This window comes from Solanum dulcamara, chromosome 7, assembly GCF_947179165.1.
Source record: "Solanum dulcamara chromosome 7, daSolDulc1.2, whole genome shotgun sequence".
Taxonomy (NCBI): Eukaryota; Viridiplantae; Streptophyta; class Magnoliopsida; order Solanales; family Solanaceae; genus Solanum; species Solanum dulcamara.
Genome location: NC_077243.1, coordinates 79199931 through 79227895, shown reverse-complemented (window position 1 = coordinate 79227895; position 27965 = coordinate 79199931). Strand labels below are relative to the sequence as shown.

The 27965-nt window shown below is 32.5% G+C and overlaps 3 protein-coding genes across 8 annotated transcripts; 1 reads left to right on the top strand and 2 right to left on the bottom strand.

Moving 5' to 3' along the window:
* The first annotated feature begins 416 nt into the window (after positions 1-416).
* LOC129895018 (uncharacterized) lies at positions 417-5774 on the top strand. Of its 3 annotated transcripts, XM_055970643.1 has the most exons (5): positions 420-619; positions 3727-3849; positions 4785-4904; positions 5138-5247; positions 5454-5774. In XM_055970643.1, the coding sequence occupies exons 1-4, from the start codon at positions 592-594 to the stop codon at positions 5200-5202; spliced, it is 336 nt and encodes a 111-aa protein (XP_055826618.1). In that variant the 5' UTR covers positions 420-591; the 3' UTR covers positions 5203-5247; positions 5454-5774. The 3 variants fall into 3 exon arrangements, with proteins under 3 accessions (XP_055826620.1, XP_055826618.1, XP_055826617.1); XM_055970645.1 differs by lacking the exon at positions 5454-5774 and having other exon boundaries at positions 417-619; positions 3733-3849; positions 5138-5292; XM_055970642.1 differs by lacking the exon at positions 5454-5774 and having other exon boundaries at positions 5138-5292.
* A 2266-nt stretch (positions 5775-8040) lies between these two features.
* On the bottom strand, positions 8041-12022 carry LOC129896522 (uncharacterized). The gene is made up of 4 exons (XM_055972447.1): positions 11679-12022; positions 10442-11067; positions 9209-9724; positions 8041-8361 (listed from the first exon to the last, which is right to left on the bottom strand). The coding sequence occupies exons 1-4, from the start codon at positions 11944-11946 to the stop codon at positions 8227-8229; spliced, it is 1545 nt and encodes a 514-aa protein (XP_055828422.1). The 5' UTR covers positions 11947-12022; the 3' UTR covers positions 8041-8226.
* A 4407-nt stretch (positions 12023-16429) lies between these two features.
* Positions 16430-19954, bottom strand: LOC129895909 (heat stress transcription factor A-4a-like). 4 transcript variants are annotated; one of them, XM_055971697.1, is made up of 3 exons: positions 19873-19954; positions 17834-18444; positions 16430-17719 (listed from the first exon to the last, which is right to left on the bottom strand). In XM_055971697.1, the coding sequence occupies exons 2-3, from the start codon at positions 18047-18049 to the stop codon at positions 16745-16747; spliced, it is 1191 nt and encodes a 396-aa protein (XP_055827672.1). In that variant the 5' UTR covers positions 18050-18444; positions 19873-19954; the 3' UTR covers positions 16430-16744. The 4 variants fall into 4 exon arrangements, with proteins under 4 accessions (XP_055827672.1, XP_055827671.1, XP_055827673.1 ...); XM_055971696.1 differs by having other exon boundaries at positions 19798-19903; XM_055971698.1 differs by lacking the exon at positions 19873-19954 and adding an exon at positions 19654-19766.
* Positions 19955-27965: the final 8011 nt, after the last annotated feature.

The following is a 27965-nucleotide window of genomic DNA, read 5'->3' as shown; positions in this document are numbered from 1 at the left end:
AAGTCAGTTAAATGTTGAAAAATGAATAGTACTTAATAGCAAGGGTCAAATATACATAAAGTGATAAATTATCTTTTGATTTTTCAAATATGACAAATAAAATTGCACAATTATTTTTAATATACTCCTCGTTCCTATTTACTTGTCAAATATCTCTTAATTTGATTTCCCTTTTTACTTGTCAATTTTGACAAATTAAGAAAGGACATTTTTTTTTATTATACCCTTAATTTATTAACATTAAGTTAATATTTTTGAAAAATATAGTGAGTAACTATATTTAAAACTCTATCAATTAATATAGATAAAATGGTAAACTCACTATACCGATTATTGGTTTTTTTAATAGTTGTGTCAAAATTTAATAAGTAAAAAGGAATGGAAAAATATTAATATAGACAGAGCGATTATATATTTACATATATGTGTATAGCTGTCACTGAGAGTGGTGAGCACGCAAAAACACTTCAAAAGAATCACAAAAACTCAAAAATCTCTTTTGATTTCTCTCTTTATACACTTTCCCATACAGAAATCTATGTAAATAAGTCATTTCCCCCCTCAATTTCTGTTTCTGGGTGATTCTTGAACATGGGTTGCTCTGGATCCAAAGAAAATGGTACTGTACTTGTTTAATTTTTTATTTTTTTTAATTCTTGGTGAAATTATTTGTTATTACCAATTTTTAGGTATATCCAATTGATTATAGAGTTATATGGTGTAAGTTTTGCTGTAAAGAGATTTGCATTTGTTGTAAAGATTGTTTCTTTTATTGTTTTTTGCTCTTTTTCTGGAATTTAATGGTACAGCGCCTGTGTTCTTGTTCTTTTGTGAAATTATTTGTTTTGTACCAATTTTTAGGTATACTCAATTGGTTATAGATTTATATGGTGTAAGTTTTGCTGTTAACTCACATTTTTTTTTGTTGATGGATTTGCATTTGTGGTAAAGTTGGTTACTTTTATTGTTTTAGCTGTTTTGTTTTGTTTTTCTGGGAGTTTCCTTCTCAAGTACTTTGAGGATTCATATCCCAATTAGTTAGTGATGTTTGAGAACTATCTTTGTGATGAATTAGGTGTTGGGAGGTATTAGTACTTTTTAATTGTGTCCTCATGAATTAGCTCGATCCATAAACGTTGAGGGACTTGGTGTCTTATGTCACAAGTTTGAGCCTTGCCCCAGACGAATTATTTAAGTGGAGAAGGAGCTTCACCTATGTGTGCTCGTTAACATTGTCGGTCTTAAGCCTGGATAAAAGAGGAGGGTTGATGAGAATGAATCAGAAACAACCTCTCTACCCCATAGAGGTAGGGGTAAAGCTGGGTATATTATACCTTCCCAAAACCCCATTTGTTGGATTACACTAGGTTTGTTATTGTATTTAAGTTGAGAAGGGTGGAGGGGCATGCCTAATCATCCCTGAGTTTTGAAGTGTGCAGTTGCCCAAAGGGTTGTCTCGAGACGAATTTTTCAGTTGTAGAAAAAATGAAAATTTGTCTTTAGAAAATAGTGTTATTGTTTTATGCTGGTAGGTTAGCTTGTAGTTATAGAGATAATGAGTGGTTGCTTATTTGACTAAAGAATCGATATATCAATTATGCCTCAATCCGAAACTAGTTGGCGTCAGCTCTATGAGTCCTCCGTATTGACTAAAGAAATGAGTGTAAAAGTTAAGCTGGAGAAATTATCTTAGGAAATAAAAGTCGCCTTTACCTGAGTTTAGACTAGTGCACATTTTGATCCGTAATATGATTTCTAGCACTGTACTTTGCTTCTGAATGATTGATAGTACTTTTTAGAAATGTGGTGAGACAGCAGGTCTCAAATAGATTGCGAACACCCAATATCTTGTGCTTGTCCTCTATCTGTTTGAGCAGCCTCTGGAAAGAACCAGTTTCTTATCACTGGCTTTTATCAACAGATTTTCTTACCATGTTGCTTTTTTCCAATTTTGAGTCAAGTCTGAAGTAAGTGGATATAAGTGGACCGATTTTAGGAGTAGAAACCGAATCCATGGAGTGTGTTGGCTGAAGGTCAAGAAGTACCTAAAAGCAACAAGTTTAGTTACTTTTAAACACTCAAATTTGGCCTCAGCCGACAAGTAAGCACTCCAACTTTGAGAGTGCACATGTAGACACCTCAACTTGGCCTCAACTGGCAATGTCAGAGCTTTAGGCTTTGTGAGGTAGATTTCAGGTTGTTAGCCCATCAACGGAGAGACTAGGCTAATTAGAGTTCATTGCAGTTTCAGTTTGGATAGTCTTTTACCTAAGTTTGTTACATCTTAGGGTAGAGTCAGAGTCCATGGGAAATTATAAAATATTTTTTAAAATTTTGATTATGTTAGGCATCATACCCAAGGTGCCAAATGATCCTGCATATCAGTAATCTTGTCAAATAGGATTGAAATTTCACTTAATTTGTTGATAATACAAATGCAAAAAAAAATAAAAAAATCTGATGAACTTGTTATTTGGCTGAGCAGAACTTCTTAAATTGTACTACGATAAAATGAACTGCTGGTGCCTGTCTGTCATATGCAAGTTATCAGAGCAAATTGAGCATATGGGTTCATTTTGTAACTAGTGTGGCCTGGTTAGGGTGGTTTGATGGTCATCTAGTTTACAGTCAGACATCCATTTGCCAATGTGTAATATGTGAAACATTCTGCAGATCTTGTTTCCCTTGATTTGACAACCAATAATTTCTAAACCTTCTGCATTAAACTTCCGGCTATGGACTTAGTTGTCTTTTTCAGTTGAAGTTCTTAGTATGCTATATGTTTGATGGTTTTCTACTATGTCTAGCCTTTCCTCTTCATTCTCTGTATAGCTCTGGTGTTAATGTTATGAATTATGATGAGTGTTTTGTTTCTTACAGTAACGATCTTTGCACTTCATTTTGTAACGACTTTGGATTATTTTCCTCCGAGTGAATAATCTTAACAACCTTCAATTACCCTACTTTTGGTTTTCCCTTAAAAATGATACTGTATCTACTATTTAGCATGTGTTTTACAGGTGGAGTGAGATTGTGCTGTCAGTGTTTATTAATTTGCTGATAGTAATTTACCCATGTTGTTTAGCAAATTGATCATTTCATTCTTATCTGTGGTGTCTAGTATCGGATGGTTTACGGTGGCATTTTATAGAAAGTTATAATCCTAGGAAGACAAATGTTAGATCAATACTTAGGTCACTTAGTCATGTCTCCATTATACCCGTCATACCCACCTGTTATCACAAAGTTTATAGTCTGTATTTGTTCTTGTTAAGTGTTTACTTGCCAGCTAAGGCCAAGTTTGAGTGTCGCTCTGTGCATGAGTCCCTCGTGCTAACAGCAAAATGTAGTAATATGAAGAACACTGGTGTTCAGTAGCTTAATGTGAAGGACACAGTTTCATTCTGAGGCAGGTACATCTTTAGAAAAATGAAAAACCAGTTGTGTGTAGACACCTGATTTGAATGGGAGCTTAGCAATATAAGGAAGAATTCATGGGGAGAGAAAATCACGTAGGAATGTTAGGACATTAAGACTAGTATTATTAGTTCTCTTTTACATTATTTACTTTTAGATACACGATTTTGCATAGTGGTAGTTCATCATTCAGTTTTAAGGATCCGATACTGATAGATCATGACCATTTTTGTAACTTCTTATATGACATATATGCTTTAATAGTACTCCTGAACATAACGGAATTCTGAGCTTGTTTCTTGATTGCAGAAGCAGCTAAACAGATACGAAAACCAAAGCCTTGGAAGCATTCAGAAGCTATTACGACAGCTCAACTTGTGCAGATGCGTGATGAATTCTGGGACACAGCACCACACTATGGGGGTCGAAAAGGTAATCTCCATAGAATACGGGAAGTTTTACTATTATACTTGTTTCCTATTTCTGGATTTCTGGAATAATTAGTTCCTAGATCTAGGAGTTAGTAAGATCTCGGTATTCTTTTTCGAAAAGTACCATCTCAATGTTCTTTGTGCCTATGATATTGCAAACGCGAGCTCCATAACTTTCTTTGAACTAGTGAGATGCTATTCACTTCAAGACAGGCTCCTTAGCTTAACATTTTACTCCTTATATTTCAATTTGCTTGTCTGGTTTTGACTTGGCATGGAGTTTAAACAAGTAAAGAAGTTTTTTGTGGTTTTAAACTAAAAAAAAATGTAGAATGTACCAAAATGTCCTTTAATCTTGTGGTTTTAAACATGCTACGTGGAAAGTTGAAATTGAAGAGCTGTCAAAATTGGAAAAAGACAATTTTTTTTGAAACAGGCTAAAAAGGAAAGTAAGACATACCAAATTGAAACAGAAGGAGTACCAGTTTTAAATTCAAGAACTGCATTTAGTTTGTCCTTGGTCCATGCATTTGAGATATTGTTCAAGGCATTGAGCTACTCTGTCTTTTGTGTCATCAGTCCCAGATAATCGATGGGTCATCAAATTTATGAGTGCTGCTTCACCTTTGGCAATAGCTAGAGTTTTTTAGATTACAATGATGATGCTGATTGTGAAGCCAGAAAACACAATATGTGTTACATCTACACCTTCGTGACTAGAAATACTCAAACTCATTACACTCCCCCGTGATACTCCTCCCACCCCCATGAAGGGCATAATAAACATACCCTGTTTCCACATTGGATCAAGAATAGGATCAGTAGTACCAAAACTGCTAAATGAATGTGTATACTTATATGTACTAGTAAGATAAGTCGATTCATAAAACAGCATAGCAGATGAAAATATCATGACTATTATTTTTCCCTCTTCAGAGATATGGGATGCACTCCGAGCTGCAGCAGAGTCGGATATAAGCCTTGCACAAGCAATCGTGGATAGTGCTGGGATAATCGTGCAAACCCCTGATTTAACAATATGCTACGACGAAAGAGGTTTGTAGTAGTACTCTTTGCCAAACACTTGTTGACTTCATTTCTCTATAATCTCATCATATCTAGATCCAGGATTTGAAGTTTATAGGTTCCTACGACAACTTTAAATTAGATATGTGAAAATAACTGAGTTCACAGTTAAATATTTAGAGATATTTGGTGAATGTTTTAACACATAACGAACTACTCTGGATCCACCACTGATATTTGTATCAACTATTATTCGATTGCAGGCGCCAAGTACGAGTTGCCCAAGTATGTTCTAAGCGAGCCAACTAATTTGATTCGCGAAAACTGAAAACTGAAAAGAGAAGTTCTTCATGTACAATGTTTCATTTAAACGGTAAATTGTTGTAAATTTATTATCACGAGTTATTTCTTTCTACAATTGATATTGTTTTGTGCATGATGGCCCTATCTCAAGAATTAGCATATCAAAAAAAGCGTTAGAACAGCAACCATCTACCAGGGTATTATTTTTGGACACAATATAGAATTGGTAAAGTTATTGCCATGTAGCAGGTCATGAGTTCAATTTTTTGGAAACAGCCTCTTGCAGGAATGTAGGGTAAGGTTGCCTACAATAGACCTTTGTGATCCGGTTTTTCTCCAAAGGGCATAGCAGAAACTTTAGTGCACCGGACTGCCTTTTTTTTAGCACTAAGTTCCATTTTTTCAGTTCCTTTACTGAAATTCTCATAGTGAGTTCTTTCAACTTTGCAAAGGAAATGAGTCGAAACATTTGCTTGTTTCATGGAAATCAAATGTTGTATTAGTTATGTAGAAATTATATTAATGATGCAAAGTTTAGTTTGTAAACTAAACGTTATAATAATTATGTGCAATTTTATATGATATTACTTTTCGTTATTTATACTTATCTTAAAAGCATGAACTCTAAAATTTAAAAGTTAAATTACCTAAATACCCTTTATATTATTTGTCTAAATACTTTAATTTTAAAACCTAAAAATAGATATATACTTACATGATACACCTATTTACCTCTTCCGAATAGTTGCTGCCGTTTAGTGACCACCTTTGGTAGATTGAAGCCAACCAGTTGGAACATGAAAAACACCAAAGAAAAAAAATGATCGGAATGAGTTGGACTATATTTTTTTATTAGAGTTATTGTACAATCGAAAGGGATATATTAAAAAAAAAAATCACAAGTCATGTAAAGAAAATGACTACAATTTGAGAGATGCAGAGTGCTTGAAAAACAAAAGTACTGGGAAGAGTTTTTTAATCAACATAAGTTCTTCAAAATAATGATGAATGATTTCAAGTGTAATTGCGCAAAAAAATTATGTATTTTGCCATTTTAATTAGATTATTCTCATGGTTGAATGACCTTTTTAGGTATTACTCTTTAATTTGTTGTTGATCTGAGATGCATTTTAAATGATTATAATTTGGAGATAATTATATTTTAAGTGAGTTCGCATTATTTTGAATTTAGCTTTCTCTATTTCACTATTATCTTTGATTTTCTAATGCAGTTTGCTGTAATTTATGAATGTAACCTCTAAAGAATGCTTTATTATTTATGTACATGATCAATATTGATAGAGAAAAAAGATTTATTTATATAGGTGCAGTTTCTATAAATTGCACATTTTAATGCGTAATAGTTAATTAAATTATAATGTATCTGGAAATTATTTGACTATAAATTTTTTAAATGGGTAATTAAAATTCTTGTAGTATCGGCCTTTAAATGTCCTACTGTGAGCATTGTCTCATTTTATTATTGATTTTGCTGCTATGAACGAATTTATTTTGTGCTAAATACTTGAAATTCACTTAACACAATTTGCATAATAATATTAAGGAGGAGTTTTAAGTTGTTTTTATTTTTTGATTTAATATTGCACCCGAAGTAACTTTGTCTTGTACTATTTTAACATTTTACTTGGATTTCTTTCATCACATATTTGGTAATACTCCGATTTTTACTAATTAGAATTAAAGTTTTTTCAACATACAAAATAAAAGAAAAGTTATTACCAAGAATATCATATATAAGTAACTAACTAAGTAGTAGGTAAGATACATTTAACTATATATTTCTATGTAATAATAAAAATATAATAGGAGTAACAAAAAATTACTTAAATCTAATTAAACTTTAATTTGTTTATTCATTTGCATAGTTGGATATCTTTATTTGATTCAGTAAAAATGGGTCAGACTATCCAATATTATCGGTTCAGATGACATTCAATCGTCTTGATTGCAATAAACAAATCACAATACAGTGATTCACGTAAATTTATAAATTACTTTTTTAGTTCTATAATTATATATTCAAAATTTTGCTTTACTTTATGACTTGATAAACACGTAGGACTCACGTGTTGAGAAACTAGTATGAAACAAAAAGAACTATCACGGAAAGTTGTGGTGGGGTGACACTCCTTCATCCTTAACTAGTTTTGAGCCTTGTGACTTTAGTTAAGGGTGAAATGATTTCATTCACCCAACTATACAATTTGGTGGTAAGGTCGTTTTATAACAGAATGTCATTTGGGATATAATGATAATTGCGGGAAAATATAAAAAGAGATATTCTTTTTAAATATATTAAATCAAAAAAAAGTAAGATACATAAGATTAAAATGGGGGAGTAATATATTAAACTTTATGGGAAAATATATACTAATATAGTATGTTAAGAAGTCAACCTTGATTTGGCGTTTTATTGGTAGATAGTAGTTGATTTGTTTCTTTGAAATCTATTGAATCTTTTAGATTAATATTTTTTCAACAAATCTTTTAGATCATCAAACTAATAATTTTAAAATCAATTTTCTAATAAGTTTTGACTGTTTGTTAGTTGTTAATTGCTGACTTCTCTCCAAATTGACAATTTGTTAGTTGGTAAGAGTGTTTGGTTCAACCACTTAATCCACTTTCAGCCAAAGCTAAATTACTAAGTGTTTGGTTCAACCACTTAATCCACTTTCAGCCAAAGCTAAATTGCTCAAATTAGTGATGTTTGAATTCTTTAAAAATGTTGATATGTACATATAAAACCCTTCAAAAATAGTATATTTTTAGAGGATCAAGACGAATACGACAATATTTTGGGAGAGTTTGAGCAACAGAATTTCAAGAAAGAAAATACCACAAGAAGCTTCATCTATTTCTCAATTTCAATCATACAACTTGGAACAAATCAAAAAATATTAAAGAAAAAAAAATACACCCCTTGGAGAAAACTTGTGCTCTTTCTTCAGACCAAATTGAATCTTCCCAAATTTGTTTTTTAAAAAAAAATTAAAATCTTTTTAATTTTTTCTTTTCTTTTCTACGTCTAAAACTTTTTTTTAGGTACAAGAATGTCAAAATCACTAACTGTCCATTCTGCCACTTGATTTGGGTCTTTATAAATTTCAGTTCCCAAGTTAATTGAAGTCCATTTCCTCCTTGCTGGTGTAGTTCCTGGATCCTACAAGAAAACATGTTCCATTATTAAATTTTATCCAAGAAAGAAATCAATTTGGCAACCTAACTATACCTAGGAAATGTTTTTCAAATGATTGTTACATGGTATTTTTTGAAAGGATTTAAGTTATATACACCAACAGTCTAAAGTCTTTCAATATTATTAGTGTAATTTAACATATTATAGCAGCTATATCACTAGTTTTATTAGGTTATAGGTTAATGCTTGTCAAAGAGATTTACTTGCAAGTACCTTATAAGTCAGTTTTATTAGGTTATCGGTTAACGCTTGTCAAAGAGATTTACTTGCAAGTACCTTATAAGTCATTTCAATGTGTACATATTTTCAAAAGCGTCAGTGCATAGAACTTATAGCATGTTTGGCCACATTTTCGTGAAGCCAAAATTACTTATTTTAGAGAGTTTAGGTGTTTGGTCATTTTGAGTAGTAACAGAAACTGTTTTACAAAAACCGAAAGAAAAGTAGTTTTTCCTCATAATCACTTTTCAAGCATTGATCAGGCACAAGATGTTGCCCTAATCTATGTTGTTCGGACTCTTCAAAATGTCAACGGGTGCATATTGGATCCTCCAAAAGTAGTGCATTCTTGGAGGGTTTGACATAGGTGCGGCAACAATTTTGAAGAGTCCGAGCAACATAGGTCTAATATCAACAAAAGTGCTTTTCAAATTTATTAGTCAAACACAAATTGTTCTTCTCCAAAAGTACTATTTGGAAAAGCACTTTAGACCTAAAAAAATATTTTTCAAAATAAGCAGATTTTGAAAGTTTGACCGAATAGCTTGTTTAAACTCATTTTTGAAATCCAAAAGGGAAAATAGATTCAAACCTGGTAAAAATAAAGTGATTGTGACAACTTCCCAACATCAAGTTCCCATGTTCTTGGATCTCCAATCCAACCATCTCCTTTCCTAGTAGGATAACCATAATCCCCCCAAACAGGATGTGGCAAAATCTGCAAAATCTCCTGAGGTTGAGGATTACTATAAGGATCACAATGAGCATTAGGCTCCTCAATGTATTCACCATTTCCAGGTGCACAATACATATGATAAGCCTCATAAGGGAAACGAATCGTATCGTTTCGATGAATTCTTGATCCATTTGGGAAAATGTGGTATGGTGGACACAATTTTGGGCTATCTGCTTTGCACCAGGATGGTGTTTCTGGATTCAGGATCATCTCGTTGTATCGCGTAACGTCGGTTGTTACATTTCCATCACATGGCTTGCCATTGTTCTTCCAGCAGCTCCCTATGTCCATCAAGTAAAATTGGCTGTTTGGACCTCCTCCTTTTATCACATTCAATGTGAATTTCACCTTAAAATTTGGTGATTCTGGTACCTACACAACACAAAAGTAGCAATAATTTTTTCAAAGATTCATAAGGGGTCCAAATTTGCACATATGATGTACAAAATGTCTTAATTTTACCCTTCGTTATACTTTCTGGCCATTCAAGCTCATATCTTAGCAAATCGTCCTGTATTTGCCGTTAACTTTAACAGAGATCCAGTGTATATTGAATGAACTCACAAGTCAAAATACATTGAGGCAAAAGGTGCATATTTCGGCCTTTCATTCCCTTGTCGTTAGCAAATCATCTCGTCTTTGTCCTAGATTCAGCGTGGATGGGGTGGACTCCATGTGTCAAGAGACTTTGAGAAAAAGATGCAGAGCGATTTACCTCTCTACTTTTTGCTATGGTTTAAAAACCATCCGTTGTACTTCAGATTGGAGCTCGATTTGGATCGAGGGCAAATATGAGACGATTTGCTAACAACAAGGGTATGAATGACTTTAAAGTATATAACAAAGGGTAAAATTAAGATAATTTGTACATTAGAGATATATGTTTGACCTTTTTCCCACATGAAGAAAAGAAATCAAGACAAATGAGGCTTGCTCAAGTGGTTGAGCACCTTCACCATTAATCGGTAGGTTACCGATTGAGGGTTCGAGTCAAGCTGGAGGGTGAGTCAGAACAGTATTGATCCTCCTGCGAGGTAGACTTGGGGAGGGGGGGGAGGGTAATCAAGAAAAGTTCAAGTTTTTACTCACAAGTTTTAACATGCCCCTAGTTGGATAATGATATCCACCAGAAAAACCAAATGTAGCATCTGATCTTAGGTAAAGCATAAGCCACGGATACTTATTTGATGTCCTCAACACATGATGAAAAATCCAACTTCCTTTTCCCAATTCTTTCTTCCATTTCACAGAATAGAAAGAATTGTTCTCTGTTCTTGATTTACTCAATCTACTATTCAAATCCCATGTACCAAAAAAACTCCCTTTAAGTGTAGTCCTATTTGCTCCTTGTAAAGTTGTGTAGTTGTGAAAAATCAATGGTTGGTTCATGCACCCTTTGCCAAAACACGGAAACCTGCTATCAGGCCCATACGGGCCTGAGGAGAGCCCGTTTTTCGGGCACTTAGCAGCGTATGTATCCATGTTTCCATTCTTGAGCATGATCATCCAGAATTGCCAAGGATTTGGCTTGTCTTCAACTTGACATTTGGATCCCAAGTAGAGTTCTTTTTGTGCTGCATAATGATCAACATCAAGAATTGCCCTTTTCTCCAATCCATGAAATAATTTTCCTATGCCTAACCTGTTTTCGTCCTCTGTCACTCTATGTACCAACATGTATGGTATTGCATTGCAAAGAGAACAATTATTTGCCCCTGTAAAGATACATTTAAATATTTAAGACTACATATAGAAAAAACAACAAGTCGACTATATTTTGGGAGATACGCGAACCAGGTCAGCTATATGAATCCTCATTAACCATGTCGCTCCATTTAAGCTATCTTTTGAGAGATACGAGTTACTTTCAGCATGAACTACATAACTCTATATGAAAATTCTCCAAAAGTAGTATAAATATCAAGTTTTGAACTCGTGTTTCTGAAGACCTCAGAATCTATTAAGTTTAAATTATGAATTTGCCAATGGTTGTTCAACATGTATGGAATTGCATTGCAATGAGAACAATGATTTGTCCCTGTAAAGCAATAACCATTAAATCTTTAAGACAACCTAGGAAAAAAAAAACAAAGCAACAATGCATCAATCCCAAGAAAATCAAGTCGGCTATATGAATCTTCATTGATCATATCATTCTGTTTAAGCTATTTTTTTTCGGGAGATATGTTCTGTATTGCAAGGATTCATCATAATCGCCTTGACACCTTATCTTCCTTCATTGAAGTTTGTAAACCGACAATGTGAGCAAGATCATAGTGGCGGTGCAACATAGAAAAAAGAACATTAACAAAGGAATTCAACCAACCTTTTGATTGAGGAGAAGCTTTATAGACATCAAAACAATCAGCAGCTCTTGGACTTCCCATTTTAGGCACTTCTTCTCCAACTTCATTGCATTGATTCCATGCTTCTATAGCAACTCTTAGCCCATCCCTTCTCATCCCCGAATCGCCAACGGCCGATATGTAACCATTTCCATCAAGATTTACACAACAAACATCAGAAAAGGACACTTTGATTGCAAGAAGAGAAAGAAAAATTAACCAAGCAGAACAAGTTTCATGTTGAGCCATTGGTAAGTTTCTTTAGCCTATGTAACACTTCATATATATATACTAAAACCATTAAGAAAGACAAATAAATGGGACATGATAATTTTAGATTTTAATAACATCCTTAGATATGAGTTAATTTCTCCAATGATCACTCAACTAATAGTTATTTAAAAAGTCAGCATTTTTTTTATTCTAATTTTCTTCAATAAAAAAAAGGGACTTTCGGACATAATAATTGTTAACTAAAGTGATCATATGAGAAATTGTTTGAAACTGAAAACTACTCCCTTTATGGTTTCATTAACTTTACTCAACTAACTCCTTTGTTGAACATCTTTGTCCTTTCTTTAGAAGAAGAAAGAAAGAAAAAAAGCAACAACAGCAATTAATATTTTTTTTCTATTGGTCGATAAATAGCTAATCGGATTATGATAATTCATCGCTAAATAGGACGGAATCAATGTGAAATTCACAACTACTCCCTTTATAATTGGTTCTTTAACTTTATCCTTTCTGTAAAAAAAAAATGAGGAATCAATTACGGTTTTTTTTATGATATTCGTCGAGTAGATAATAATGTTTTTAATTTATAATAATCCATTATTAACTAGAATTAGAGACATGTCTTATTGTTTAGAGATAGAATTTGTTTCTAATTTTTATTTTTTTCTTATTTAGTGCTTTTCTTTTGTTTTTTCTTCTATTTGTGTCTGTCGACTTGATTAAATATAAGTTCCATCAAAAAATCTCACATCGAAGAGGTAAAAATATTTTTTAATAAATATGACTTCATACCTATAATTCGAACTTGAAATTTGTGATTAAGTTTTATAACTATGCAAGTGATTGGCAAATTATGATATGGCAGCTGGTTTTGTTGTTGACACTTGCTCCTCTTTTTCATGATTGGTTAGGTTCCAACTTTGATTTTAAAATCAATGATCAGAAGGATCTTTTTACCAAAACCTCTGAAAAGAAAGATCTATTTGTCAGCAACATCACCTAACTAATTAATAATGTTTTTATTTGGACTTAATCATTTAATCCGTGGACTAAGTTATCTCAGGATTATAGTTTTAAAATTTATAATTCTTGTACTAATTTATTTCACTTGAAAATAAAATAAAATAAAACCAAGTTGAATGAGATAAGATGAATTTATCTCGATCCTAAAATATCTCATCTTATTTCATAAACTAGACGACTAGTTCATGCTCCAACTCAAAAGTAAATAAATGAAAGAAAAATTTGTGTTCTATTTCACTTGTAGAATAAAGGCATTTTTTAAATTAAAAAAACTTGAAAAATGTTTCGACAAATTTAAATCCCAATTTTATTATTATTGTTTTTTTGGTGGAAAAATAAGAACTTTGTGTTGAAGAAAACATGGGGTATTCTTGAACTCAAAGGGATGCTTTTTATCATGTCTAAACTAAAATAAAGTACAAGTATTTCTTTATTATTATTTATTTTTATTTTTGATGACTTTAGATGCACATATTCTTTTTCAAGAAAATACTGAACTTTGACAATTTCTTTTGTTTTTTGTGAACTTTATATTACCAAAAACTGACCCCACAAGACCCATTTGAGGAAGTTTCAAACAACTCCAATTTGTATAGGCTACAAAAGCAAAAATATTAGTGTTTTTGGTAGGAGGGAAAATAACTTTTTAGGAAAATATTATTTGTTTTCGAAGGTTTTTGTTTTCGTGTGAAGGCAAAAATTTTAAATTTATGACTAATCTTTACATCAATAATTTTATAACGAACATGAATTTTTTTCATTATAAATTCATAGGAAGCAATCAACAAATTCAAGCAAAATGGAAAATTTATGTGACAAATTTTTCATGTTAAAGAGAATACTTTTCTATTTGAAATGACGAAAAATATTTTTATCAAAAAAAGGAAAAGAATTTCCTTTTTTTTTCTCTTACTTATGGACAGAAACTATCTTAACTTTTAGTTTTATGTAACTTGTTTCACCTAACACTATTATTATTAATTTCTCATAATCAAAGTTTCATCAAAACTTTAGGCACTCTTCATAGATTAAATCGCCAATTTTTAAAAAATAAATAAATTTTGAAGTATTATAAATATGATATAACCATTATTTATTAACACATCAGATTTTTCTTAGACCAAATATGATCATTATATTCTAGATGTGGTTAAAATTGAATTGTCTCTAAAATTAAACTTACTACTTTTATTGAATTCCCAATAAAAGTTAGTATTTTATATTTGATAATGATGGCGTTTAAATCAAATTAGGCACGCCTCGACTATTTTATTAAACACCTGCTATTTTATATCAATACAAATTTGTCTCGCACCATAGCATAAATATTGGATCAAAGAAATGTTCTTTATTTTTGTTATAGCTTGTACCTTCACTATTACTATCAAGTATTCAGTCATTTTTAATCAGATATTTTAAATTCAAATACATTAGGTACAAAATAAACTCCTTTGTTAAGAAGCGTTTTAAAGTCAATGTGAGACTTTGCTTATACATGTTCTTTTGCCCTTTTAATTTCTCAAAGGCCACACAAAGTATATACAATCTTTGACTGATGTTATTTCAGACAAAAACCCCGTTTGGATAGGCTTAAAAAAATTAACTTTTATGTATGAAGTGTTTCTAAAACTTTGAAGAGCTGAAAATTATTTTTATAAATAAACAGTTGAGTGTTTAGATAAAAGTATTTAAATGATGTGAATTTTAGGGTTAAAAGAATAAAAAGGGTAGTTTGAAAATTTAGTTAAAATATAAGGGATATAAAAGTAATTTCAATGGTCAAAGAAAATGACTTTAAGCACTTAGAAAAAAAAAGTTAGGAATCCTAACTTTTCATTTTTGACTGACTTTAAGAACTTTATGACTTAAAATTAACATTAGACAAATACGTTCAAAAGCTAAAAAGAAACTTTAAGTTGATTTTCATCCAAACGGGCTCAAAGACCACTTTTTGGGGGTTTTAAGAGCCCACCCTTGAAGAAAGCAGCCCCTAACCACATGGTCTTGACACCATTCATTTGCTCTTTGGGTCTACAAACTTCTCCACTATGACAAAATGGCACTAATGGTAACAGAGGTGTCTTAGTCCCAACTTGCGTGCACTTTAATTATTTCATCGGATATATTGTTACCTTCCAATTAATACAACGACGACCCAGTGAAATCCCACAACGTGTATCTAGGGAAGGTAAAGTGTACGCAGACTTGACTCCTACCAAGGTAGGACGACTGTTTTCAAGCCTTCCAACTAACACATGCATTGAATAACTCTGTGGGACCAAGGTTTAGCCCGACAAAATGAGATTAGTGTAGTGACTCTGATCAACTATCAGGGTATTATCCACTTTAAGAATGGCCCACACGAAATTATCTCAACAGTTGATTCTGAACTCATTCTTATAAGGTATAATGTGCACCCTTCTTTAAGGGCTTACCCTCTGTCATGGGCATCACATTCACCTAAATCTTTTTGTCTCTGCTAGGATTTAGACTCGATTTAGACTCTAGTTTCTCGTACTCTTCACCCGTTTCATTGATGCTAAGTTCACACTAAGCCAAGATCCTGTATATAATTTCAACCACAAGGAACTTGTGTCCCTGACCAGTGAACAACATACACCATAAAGAATTGAGGTGTAAACTGGTTAGTATATCAACTACAACATTACCCAATGTAGTCTCATAAGTGGGGTTTGGGGAGAGTAAGATGTACACAGATCTTACCACTAACTTGGCGGAGTAGAGAGGTCGTTTCTGAAAGACCATCGACTCAAAAGAAAACAGAATAATCTATAATCTTCTTTTTTTCTGAAGAAGACGACACATTTAGGCTAACAACTTTCTCAACTCCAGAACAACAATATGTTTCAGCCATAATTCTATTTACACAACAACAAAGTCTATCCTTTTCGACTTTGACGACATACAAGAGATGAAACGCATTGTTTCGTAGGCTCTTTTCAGGCCTAAATTATGTACTAGTAAAATGTGCAAAACTGGAAACAAGAAGCATCAACCAGAAATGAATAGACACAATTGACTGTCTAATGAAGAAGCAATACATATATCAGTTTGTATAGTCAACAAACATTTTCACAACCAAGAACGTCTGAGTTACTGAACAAGTCGAGCAGCAACAATTTCCTCTTAGAATCTACCTGAGCCCCGGTAAACCACTCTTAGGAGCAAGGAGGAATTAGTTTAAATGCCAACATATAGAGAATCATACAAGATATCCGCAAGCATTCACATTGTAAATCAAACAAGATATCCGCAACCAAAACATATCCAGAATCAGTATAGACAGTATTACACACACCGTGTGCTTCCACTAATAGCATGAAGCAACTGGACACCCTGAGCAGAAGGATATAAAAGAATCATATGGCCAACCACAACTGATTTGGGATTTTATGCTGACTTGACGACTTATACAAACATTCCACATTTATACATTAGAAGGAAAAAGAGAGAATAAAGCAAAATGATTGCATATTCATAGAGCTAGAAAAATTACTCTTATGTAACACAAATCGGCAAAACGGACAGGCAAGGCTGGAAAGTATATAACTACATAATACACAAAATTGTGCCAGACTAGCATTAAGACTGATCGACTCTATCATTCACTATATCATGTCATGCCGAGCAAGGTAAAAACAAACAAACAAAAAAGGTTACTACACCAAAATTTTATGTACTCTGATAAATTACTCTCTCTAAATTTACAACAAGACACAGGCAAAAAACATTTACTATCAAAAATAGTACATACCCTGCCACATTACATTCACTCTGCTGGAGTAAGATGTCCCAACTGTTCTGTAAGGCTATTTACAGTCTTCCTGTTCCACCAAAATTTCCCATCCTCAACATTTAATTTGCTCTCTGTATCTTCCCTTTCCGGCTTTACATCAGTAGAACCAGGGTTCTCAGTTAGGAATTGTTCCCAGAATACATCATTTACTCCTGTTGGTACATTACTAGCAATCTCTACTAGATTTTCTGGAGGAGTAACATCAGGAGTAGCGTTTCCATTAGGCTCAGAGTTCATGTCAATATCAGAAACCTTAGACCCAACATCAACAGTTAGTTGTGGGTAAGATATAGCAGGGCTGTCGGCACAACTGATAGATTCATCCAAGTCCACTGAAGAGCTCCGCCTCATCGCAGCTTGATCAATATCACGTAGTATATACTCCCAAAAGGTCAAAGAAGATTCCAACTGATCTAGCACTTCCTTGTTGAGAGTCAAAAGAGAAGTTGGGTCCATATTTTCCCTAGTCGAATCTTCAGAAGAACTCGCTTGATTATTTTCAAGGCCTGTTTCATTATAAAGAAAGCTGTTTCCTGGCAACCTTCTCTTCCTTTCATTCATTTCCAGCTGTGGCATGAGACTCAAAGCTAATCCTGGTTTATTTATGGTTTGAGCTATAGTAGACAGCACGTTTTTTTGTCGGTCTTTCACTTGTTGGACATGTTTGGTAAGGACCTGCATTTGCATTTCAAGTCCTTGATGATCCTGTTTATGTCTGTTTAGTACTAAATGAAGTGATTCGTTCTCATGCTTCAACTTTCCAATATCTTCCTTATACCCTTGTCTTTCCGATTCGGACAATGCAGATGATGAAAGGCTATGAATATTATGTGCAGAATGACTGTGAACAGGTTTCCGTCTGTAGATATTCTTCAAAAGATCTGGCTGACCTCTAAGAAAATCCTCATTTGCAAATTCCCATTGTTCGGGATCTATTTTCTTGAATCCCTGGTTTGACAAAAGAGCAAACGACATGAGAATAACAACAATAAGAGTAATAGATTGAAACTCAATTTAAAAGCAATATCACTGCAAATGATTTAAGTAAATCGAATTTCTTACATAAGTGTTTAACTGTCGGATAAAGCTGGAAAAATTATTGTGCTTGAAGTATCTAGGCAACAAATCTCTTGCAAAATCAGGAGGATTACGAACAATAAAACTCTTATTATTTGAACTCCAGGAGACAATTGGATCAGTGGAGGGATCATCCACCATTTCATATATCTTTGCAATAAACGGAGGCAGCGCGTTGGTGCTACAAGGAGCTTCATCCATGGTAAGTTCAAATTCAAATCACAACCCCTTGAAATGAAAATCACAACGCGAAGCTCAACTAGAAGTGACAAATCCTTACTGACAGGGAAGATCAACTTTTCAGATTCCCAGCATACGCATACAACCAGATGATATTATTATCACCTTGATTTCCTTCGATAAATTCAAGTGAAGGAGCTCCCATCTGAACATACAAATTCTTTGCGAATACACATTTCCATTCAAGTCCCAGCCCTGGCTATCTTTCAAAACATGCGAATATGCTAGAGAAAAGTTAAAAGAGATTGTGGCCTATCATGAGTTTCCACAAGTGCTCAAACAAATGCAATCAACTTGAATTCCAAAAGACAGCCTTTTCACCCTCTAAACTCAGAAATTTTGCAAACCTAAGTTCCCTGCATTTACGACCAATCACAGTCAAAATTAGAAAGTGTAAGAAGATGAGAAAAGTTAATCCCTTGTCAGAATACCCCAGAAACCCATTATGTCAAAGTCGTTTAAACAACCATTATTACTCCCAAAACTTCAAGAACAAGCTCAAATAACCTGTCTTCAAAGAAAACCAAGATTTCCAGTTCTCAGACAAATGCTAAAAAGGCAGTCTTTTCACACTAATATACTCAGAAATTTTCAAAACCCAATTTCGTTTACAACCATAAAATCAGAAAACGTAAGAAGATGAGAAAAGTTAATCACTTTACAGATTACCAGAAACCATTTACATCAAAGTCGTTAAAACAATCATTATTACTCACAAAACTTCAAGAAAAAGCTCAAACAACTTGTCTTTAAAGAAAACCAAGATTTTCAGTGCTCAAACAAATGCTAAAAACAGTCTTTTTCACATTAAAACTCAAAAAAATTGCAAACCCAATTTCCCTCTGTTTACAACTAATCGAAAAGTTAATCACTTCACATATTATTACACACAAAAACTCAGAAAAACAGCAAGTGCAATATCCCTGTCAAAACTAGAAAGTGCAAGAAAATGAGAAAAGTTAATAACTTGATGGATTACCCAGATAGGCAGAAACCCATTACATCAAAGTGGTTAACACAATAATCGTTACTCCTAAAACTTCAATCAAAAGCTCAAATCACACAAACAACTCAGAAAACTTGCAAACACAATTGACTAGAAAGTGCAAGAAAATGAGAAAAGTTAATAACTTCACAAATTACCCAAAAACCCATTACATCAAAGTCGTTAATAACAATCATTATTAGTCCAAAAACTTCAAGAATAAGCTCAAATCACACAAATACCAAAACCCACAAAAGATATACAATTTCCCCTGCTATGAGAAAAGTTAATAACTTTACAGATTACCCAGAAACCCATTACATCAAAATCATTAAAAACCATCACTATTACTCCTAGAACTTCAAGAAATAGCTCAAATCACACATAAAAACAAAAACCCCAAAAAGATATACAACGGAAAAGTTAATAACTTTACAGGTTACCCAGAAACCCATTACATCAAAGTCGTTAAAAACAATCAATTTTACTCCTAATACTTCAACCAAAAGTTCAAATCACACATAAATACAAAAACCCACAAAAGATATACAATAGAAAAGTTAATAACTTTACAGATTACCCAGAAACCCATTACACCAAAGTCGTTAAAAACAACCATTTTACTCCAAAAACTTCAATCACAAGCTCAAATCACACATAAATACAAAAACCCATAAAGGATATAGTATCTGAAAGCACAAGAAATCCATTGTGAGAAAATTACCTGTAATAGAAAATCAAGAATAGACTTAAAAAAGAGGCACACAGAAAGAAGAAGTTTAAGAAGAAGAAAGTTTACTTTGACCCTTTTCTCAAAGACTTCTTCTCAATGGTTCGATTCGTTGATGCGTCCGCTTTTGGATGTTTATTCAATTAACTGCTATTTTTTATATTATGCTATTTTTTATATTATGGATGTTATTTTTGAAGTGAGATCCACTTAAAAGTAGGCAAGTTGTTTATTTGGTTTTTATTTAGGGGCTATAAATACAAAGCTCATTTGGATGGATTTAAGTTGATCAAAACCAATTTAAAGCTTTTTTTTAGCTTTTGGACGTATTTATTTAATGTTAACTTTAAGCCATAAAGTTTTTAAAGTCAGTCAAAAATAAAAAGTTAGGATTCCTAACGTTTTTTTTCTAAGTGCTTAAAGTCATTTTCTTTGACCATGAAAATTATTTTTATATTCCTTAGATTTTAACTAAATTCTCAAACTACCCTTTTTATTCTTTTAACCCTAAAATTCACATAATTTTTCTCATTTAAACATTTTTATTCAAACAGTCAACTGCTTATTTATAAAAATAACTTTCAGCACTTCAAAGTTCTAAAAACACTTTATACATATAAGTTATTTTTTTAAGTTCATCCAAACGGGTTCATAGCTTCTTTTTTGTGCAATGCAAGAAAAAGAAAACACACACAGATACATATGTTTCTCTCATCTGCTTTTTCTCTCTTTTTCTCTTATTTTCTCCTTCTTAAATTGTTGAGTTAGTATATTTTATAACACGTTATCAGCACGAGCCTCCATCACTTTGAGCTATATTTTTAAGAAAGATAACAAAAGGGGTAAGAATTTTATTTTCTTAAAATGTCTAATATTTCTAAACTTGAATTTGTTGCTCTTGACATATTTGGAAAAGGATACTCATCTTGGCATTAGATGTCGAAATACATCTAGAATCGATAGGTTTGGCAAACTCCATCAAAGATGACAATACGACATCTAGTCAAAACCGTGCCAAAGCAATGATATTTCTCCGTCACCATCTTGACGAGGAATTAAAATTACAGTATCTTACATTAAAAGATCCCCTTAAATTGTGGAAGAATCTAAAAGAAAGATATGACCACCTGAAGTTGGTCATCCTTCCACGGGCACATCATGAATGGCTAAATTTAAGATTAATGAATTTTAAAAATATAACTGAATATAATTCTGTCTTGTTTAGAATTATAGCTCAATTAAATTTATGCGGAGAAGAAATTACTAAGCAAGATAAACTTAAAAAAATATACTACACATTTACACCCACGAATATACTCTTGCACCAGCAATATCGCGAAAAGGGTTTTAAGAAATATTTTGAATTACTTTTTCACCTTCTGATTACTGAACATCACAATGAACTATTAATGAAAAATCATGATAGTCGGCCCATTGGTTCTTTGCCACTCCCTGAAGTGAATTAGACAAATTATAACCAACAAAAAAGAGGTTATGACCCCAGTCGTGGTCGTGGTCATGGTCGAAGAAGAAATTATAATCTTAATGCTCGACTGGCACCGAAAAATGATCAGCAGTACAAAAAGAAGAGTGAAAAGTGAGAAATTTTACGAAAGAAAAATTCAGAAAGTATATGTCATAGATGTGGAGGTATGGAGCACTGGTCGCAGACTTGCTGGTCATCAAAACTTCAGGTTCAGCTATATCAGACATTCTTGAAGAGGACAGAAAATAATCCAGAGATAAATTTTATTTCTAAAGATAATATTAAGCCTATGCATCTGGATGTAGCTGATTTCTTTAATTTTCCAGAAGACAATATGAATATTAATAAGCCTAATAATATTTAAATAAATTTTTTTATATTTGTGTGTACTAAATGATATTTCTAATCCATGTAAATAAATAAAATTTGTGAGCCATGTATTAATTATAATATTTATTTTATTTTATTTTAAAGAAAAATATGGATATGCCTCAAATTTTATTTGGATCAATGATCAATCACGAGGATATATGTGTAATTGATAGTGAAACAACTCGTGTCATTTTTAAAGACGAAAAATATTTTTCCAACTTGCTTAGAAGAAAAGCAAATGTTACTACAATTTCTGGTAATTCAAAAATGATTGAAGGCTCCGGAAGAGCTACTATATTTCTGACTAAGGAGACAAAGATTGTTATAGACGATGCACTATTCTCTTCTAAATCCCCAAGAAACTTTTTAAGTTTTAAATATATCCGCAAAAATAAATATCATATTGAGATATTAAATAAAATTAATACTGAATAACTTTGTCGTCTGGCCTATATTATGCAAAAATTAATGCAATTGAAACACATATGATCGTAAACCAGAAGTTTACTAATCTAAATACATTTGTGTTGTGGCATAATCGAATAGGTCATCCTAGATCAAATATAATGAGATGAATCCTTAAAATTTCAACTGGACATCCGTTAAAGAACCAGAAGATTCTTACAAATGATGGATTTTCATGCGCTGCTTGTTATCAAGACTAATTAATTGCCAGACCATCGATCCTGAAGATTGGCATCGAATCTCCTGGCTTTTTAGAGTGTATACATGGAGATATATGTGGACCTATTCATCCACCTAGTGGGTTGTTTAGATATTTTATGGTCCTAATAGATGCATCATCTAGATGGTCTCATGTGTGCCTCTTATCATCTCACAACTTGGCATTTGCGAAGTTGTTAGCATAAATAATAAGATTAAAGACGCAATTTCCAAATTATCCAATTAGAGCCATTTACCTTGATAATGCTAGAGAATTTAAATCCCAAGATTTTGATGATTATTGCTTTGGGATAAAAAATGAACATCATGTTGCTTATCTTCATACTCAAAATGATCTTGCAGAGTCATTTATTAAGCGCCTACAATTGATAGCAAGACCTCTACTAAATCCGTCGAAGAATGTCGTCGTAGATGTGATTGGCTAGAATGGCAAAAGACAATTCAATTAGAATTAGACTCACTTACTAAACATGAGGTTTTTTGACTCGTAGTTTAAACCCCTGAAGGTGTAAAATTAGTTGAATATAAATGGGTTTTTGTGCAAAAATGAAATGAGATAAATGAAATTGTAAGATGCAAGGCACGCCTTGTTGCACAAGGATTCTCTCAAAGACCTGGAGTCAACTATGAATAAACATATTCACCTGTTATGGATGAAATAACATTTCAATATCTCATCAGTCTAACTGTACATAAAAATCTTGAAATATATCTAATGGGTGTAGTTACAACTTACCTTTGTAGTTCACTTGATAATAAAATTTGCATGAAAATCCCAAAATGATTAAAATTGCCTAAAGCATGTACTAAGTCTCGGTAGATGTACTCAATGAAACTGCAAAGATTATATTGTCTGAAACAATCAGGGCATATGTGGTATAATTGCCTTAGTGAGTACTTGATAAATGAAGGTTATATAAATGATATTATTTGTTCATGTGTTTTTATTAAGAAAGTTACTCGTCGTTTATGTTGATGACATAAATCTCATTGAAACCCCTGAAGAGGTTCAAAAGGTGATTGAATATCTAAAGAAAGAATTTGAGATGAAAGACCTTGGAAAGACAAAACTTTGTCTAGGTCTGCAAATTAAACATTTAGCAGATAGGGTCTTTGTCCTCCAATCTGCCTACACTGAGAAAATCTTAAAATGATTTTACATGGATAAAGCACATCCATTAAGTACTCCATTAATTGTTCGATCACTTAAAGTGGAAAAAGATCAATTTCGACCTCCAGAAGAGAATGAAAAACTTCTTGGTCTTGAAGTACCATATCTCAATGTTATTGGTGCACTTATGTATCTTGCTAACGCAACTAGACCTGATTTAACATTTTCTGTTAATTTGTTGGCAAGGTATAGTTCATCCCAATGCGAAGGCATTGGAACGGTATCAAGCATATTTTACGATACCTAAATGTACAATTGATATGAGTTTGTTTTATACTAACAAAGGTTGTGTAGACCTTATTGATTATGTAGATGCAAGTTATTTATTAGACCCACATAAAGCTCGATCTCAGACAGACTATCTATTTACACACGAAGGAACTGCTATATCATGACAATCTATAAAGCAGTCTATTATTGCTACTTCTTCAAATCATGCTGAAACAATAGCAATTCATGAAGCAAGTAGAGAATGTGTGTGGTTGAGATCGATGATACAGTTCATCAAAGAAAGATGCGGCCTAGAAAATGATATCAAAGTACCCACAATTATATTCAAAGACAATGCCAATGATGTCAAAGTACCCACAATTATATTCGAAGACAATGCCGCGTACATAACTCAATTGAAAGGTGGCTTCATAAAAGGAGACAGAATGAAACATATTTCACAAAAATTATTCTTTACACATGATCTCCATAAGAATGGTGATATTGATGTACAACAAGTTCATTCATATGATAATGTTGCAGATTTATTCACAAAGACATTACCAACATTAACTTTTGAGAAATTAAGATATAAGGTTGGAATGTATCGTCTTCAAAATATCAAATAAAACTTTCATCAGGGGGAGTAAAATACGCGCTGCACTCTTTTTTCCTTAACCAAAATTTTGTCCCACTGAATTTTCCTGATAAGATTTTTAATGAGACAGCACTCAAGGCGTATTACCAGAATGTGTACTTTTTTTTCTTCAGTAGGCTTTTTCCTACTAGATTTTTTCTAATAAGGTTTTAACGAAACACAACATCTATGGATATTGAAAATAACTATATATATATTTATTCTTTCAATATAATTTTTCTTTTATATAGATATCCAAGGGGGAGTTTTATATTATGGATGTTATTTTTCAAGTGGACCCCACTTAAAAGTGGGCAAGTTGCCTACTTGATTTTTACTCATTTTATAGCTATAAATATAACTTCTTTCTTGTGCAATGCAAGAAGAAGAAAAAACACACAGATACATACGTTTCTGTCATCTTCTTCTTCTCTTTCTTTCTCTTAATTCCTCATTCTTAAATTGCTAAGTTTAGTATATTCTTATAACACTATTATTATATGTTATATGGTGGTTTGTTTTATGTATTATTTCATAATATATCGTATCGGTTATATTATATTGTATTATATTATGTTGTAATGTTTTTATAAATATAATATTTAGATAAATTATATCGTTCTTTATCATCATATAATGTCACAAATTAATAATTTAAATGATAAATATACGAGAAAAGTAGGGTACATAATAAAGTTACTATAGAAATATTGGGTTACGTCTACGATGTGATCATACCAAATTGATCATTACACGAAATGGGTCTTTTCATCGTTATCGAATGATGGATTTAAGCAATACGATACAATAGAATTTAAATAATAATCAAAACAACCATTATATTTAGACTAATAATACAATACAATACAATACAATACAAGGAGTAACAACCATCCAAACAAGGTCTTAAGGTGTCGTTTGATTTGAATACAAGTTATGATTAAATAAGTTATGTTGAGATTATTTCTTGTTGAATGTTTGTTTGTTGTGTTCAAAATAATATATATTGCATAAATTTTAAGAATAGATTGCTTGTTTACAAAAATACCCTTCACTTTATAGGTTTTTGATATTTTAAAATATCAATGTAGGATTTTATTGATGCATATATATATATATATATTAAAATCACGTCCTGCTGAAATATTGTCACGACCCAAATACGGGTGTGATGATACTCATCTCAACCCACCGAGACAAGTCAGCCTAATACCCAATGGAAAATAGATATGGAAGAAAAAGAAATAAATCTAAATTTAACTTAATCGAAATAAGTAAAACAAACTCAAACTCCCCCATGATTGGTTGTCATGTGTAAAGCCACTAATACATTGCCTAAATATGAAAGAAAATACAATCACGATATCTTTATCTCTAGAATAGGACTAAAACATATTAAAAGAGTAAGAGGTGTCAGCTAGATGGATGTAACAGCTACCTCAATACTCGAGACAATAGCCTCAGAAGCGGTAGTAAACCATAGGAGATCAAACAGGCCTGTGATCGCAACCTACACAAGTGTAGAAGCAAGGAGTGAGTACCAAACAATACGGTACTCAGCAAATGAATAACTAAAACTAAGCAAAGCTTAATAGATACAATTACTCCTGTCCTCTCAACCGAACCTCCTTAACTACAACCTGCATAAAACCAGCCCAATTCTACACTTGTACAATAACGACATCAATATAGTCTACGAATACTCATTAATAACCTCATCAATGAATCATATCAAGTCAAGTCATCATATACATAGCAATATAGGGGTAAACACAAATTCACAAATATCAGAAAGGTGCAATGCAATGTAATGAAATATTACATGGCTGTCCTATCGGTACACATCCGCTGAATCACATTTCAAAACCTATGGAGGATATTTCTGTCCATGTAACTTGTCATGGAACGTGTGCCCCGTCCCCTCAACATATATATCCTGACACAAGGCGTGTGGCCTGACCCCTTTATTTCATAATATCTGCCACGGAGCATGTGGTCCGACCCTTTTATTTCATAATATCTGCCACAGAGCGTATGACCCAACCCCTTTTATTTCATATCATTTTCATTCTCAACACAATATGTCATAACCAATGCAATCAATTCATGTTCATATAATTTGCGATAATAAAATGAAAATAATAATATTTTTTCCTATCTCACACCAACGTAGTCATTTCATATGTTCAAAATAAACACATAATCACAACATATCAATTTCATCAATACATGTCATTAAATCACTTTTTTATACCTCTTATCTCCATTTTTAAGGCGGATCATACAGTCAATAACTCAGTCCACACATAACATGGAAATACAAGCGTCTACAAGCTTAAATTGAGGTTTTAAAAATTTACTTGCCTTAAGTAATCAAGTAATCACTCCGAAACTTGAGCCTTCCCTTTTCGTTGAGCCTCCAAATCAATGTAATTTAGTCAAATAAATAACCACAATAAGATTTTTGAACTAACAACACCCTTATTACTATATGTCTAGCCTAGGCCCAAAAATTTAAGCAAATCTATAAACACGTTCTAAATCTTGATGTTACTTAACATGTCAATTCCCATATTTTCTGAACTTCAAAATTAGGGTTAAATCTCAATTCCCCCAATAACATAACTCTAATTATATTTGTGTAATACAATACCCTATTATTTAATTACTTGTCTCAATATATCAAAACTTGAATTATAATGATAACAAAATAAAAGAAAATACTAACAGTTGAAGCCAACTGGTTACGGAAACCGGTGGCGACAACTCTACAACAATATCACAATTCACACATATCTACTAATTCAATTATCATACACTCACATACCTACACAATCGCTACCTCCAGCATCACACACGTATCACAACTTACATCCGTTACAAACACTATATTGTTTACCAAAAAAAAATTGACAACAAATGGGGTATAATAAATTGTAACTATCACTGTCATCGATTTTTTTTTCTTTTGCCAAATTAATGTAACTCCCTTTTGAATTTATAAGGCTGTACATAATGGGGTAAAGTTTTGTCTCAAATTCTTTCACAAGAATTTAACATATCATGAATTATTTTTCTTTATGAATATTTATTTACTTCTCGTATTAATATCCTTTAGCAAGGAACAACAGCTGGAGTACTTGTGAAATTCAATAATAGATTAGAATATGGTTAATTCTCTAATAGGAAGTAAAGGTCAAAGAAGGAGGCTACGTGAACAGATTGTGAAAGAATTAGCTTAAAACTCCAAATTCTCTTCTTTCACTTTCACAACCCACATAAATAATAATATAATCCCTACCCAAATATATAAAACAATGAATTCTAAGTTTGGTTACCTGAAGAGTTTGTCACGTGTTTTTGCAGTTTCACGCTGTAATTGGAAGTTTCTTCACCCAATTTTTTTTCTACAGATAATTGTGAATCTAAAATAACCAATCCTACTTTTTATTTTAATAAATAAAGTGGTGTAGGATATGAAATACATTAACACTTTATTCTACGAATTATCTTAACTATTCAAGTCAACCATCAACTAATTAACCAAAATTATCAAAAAGTTTATTTGTTTTTTGAAAGGAGAGGACTCGTTCTCGAAATGA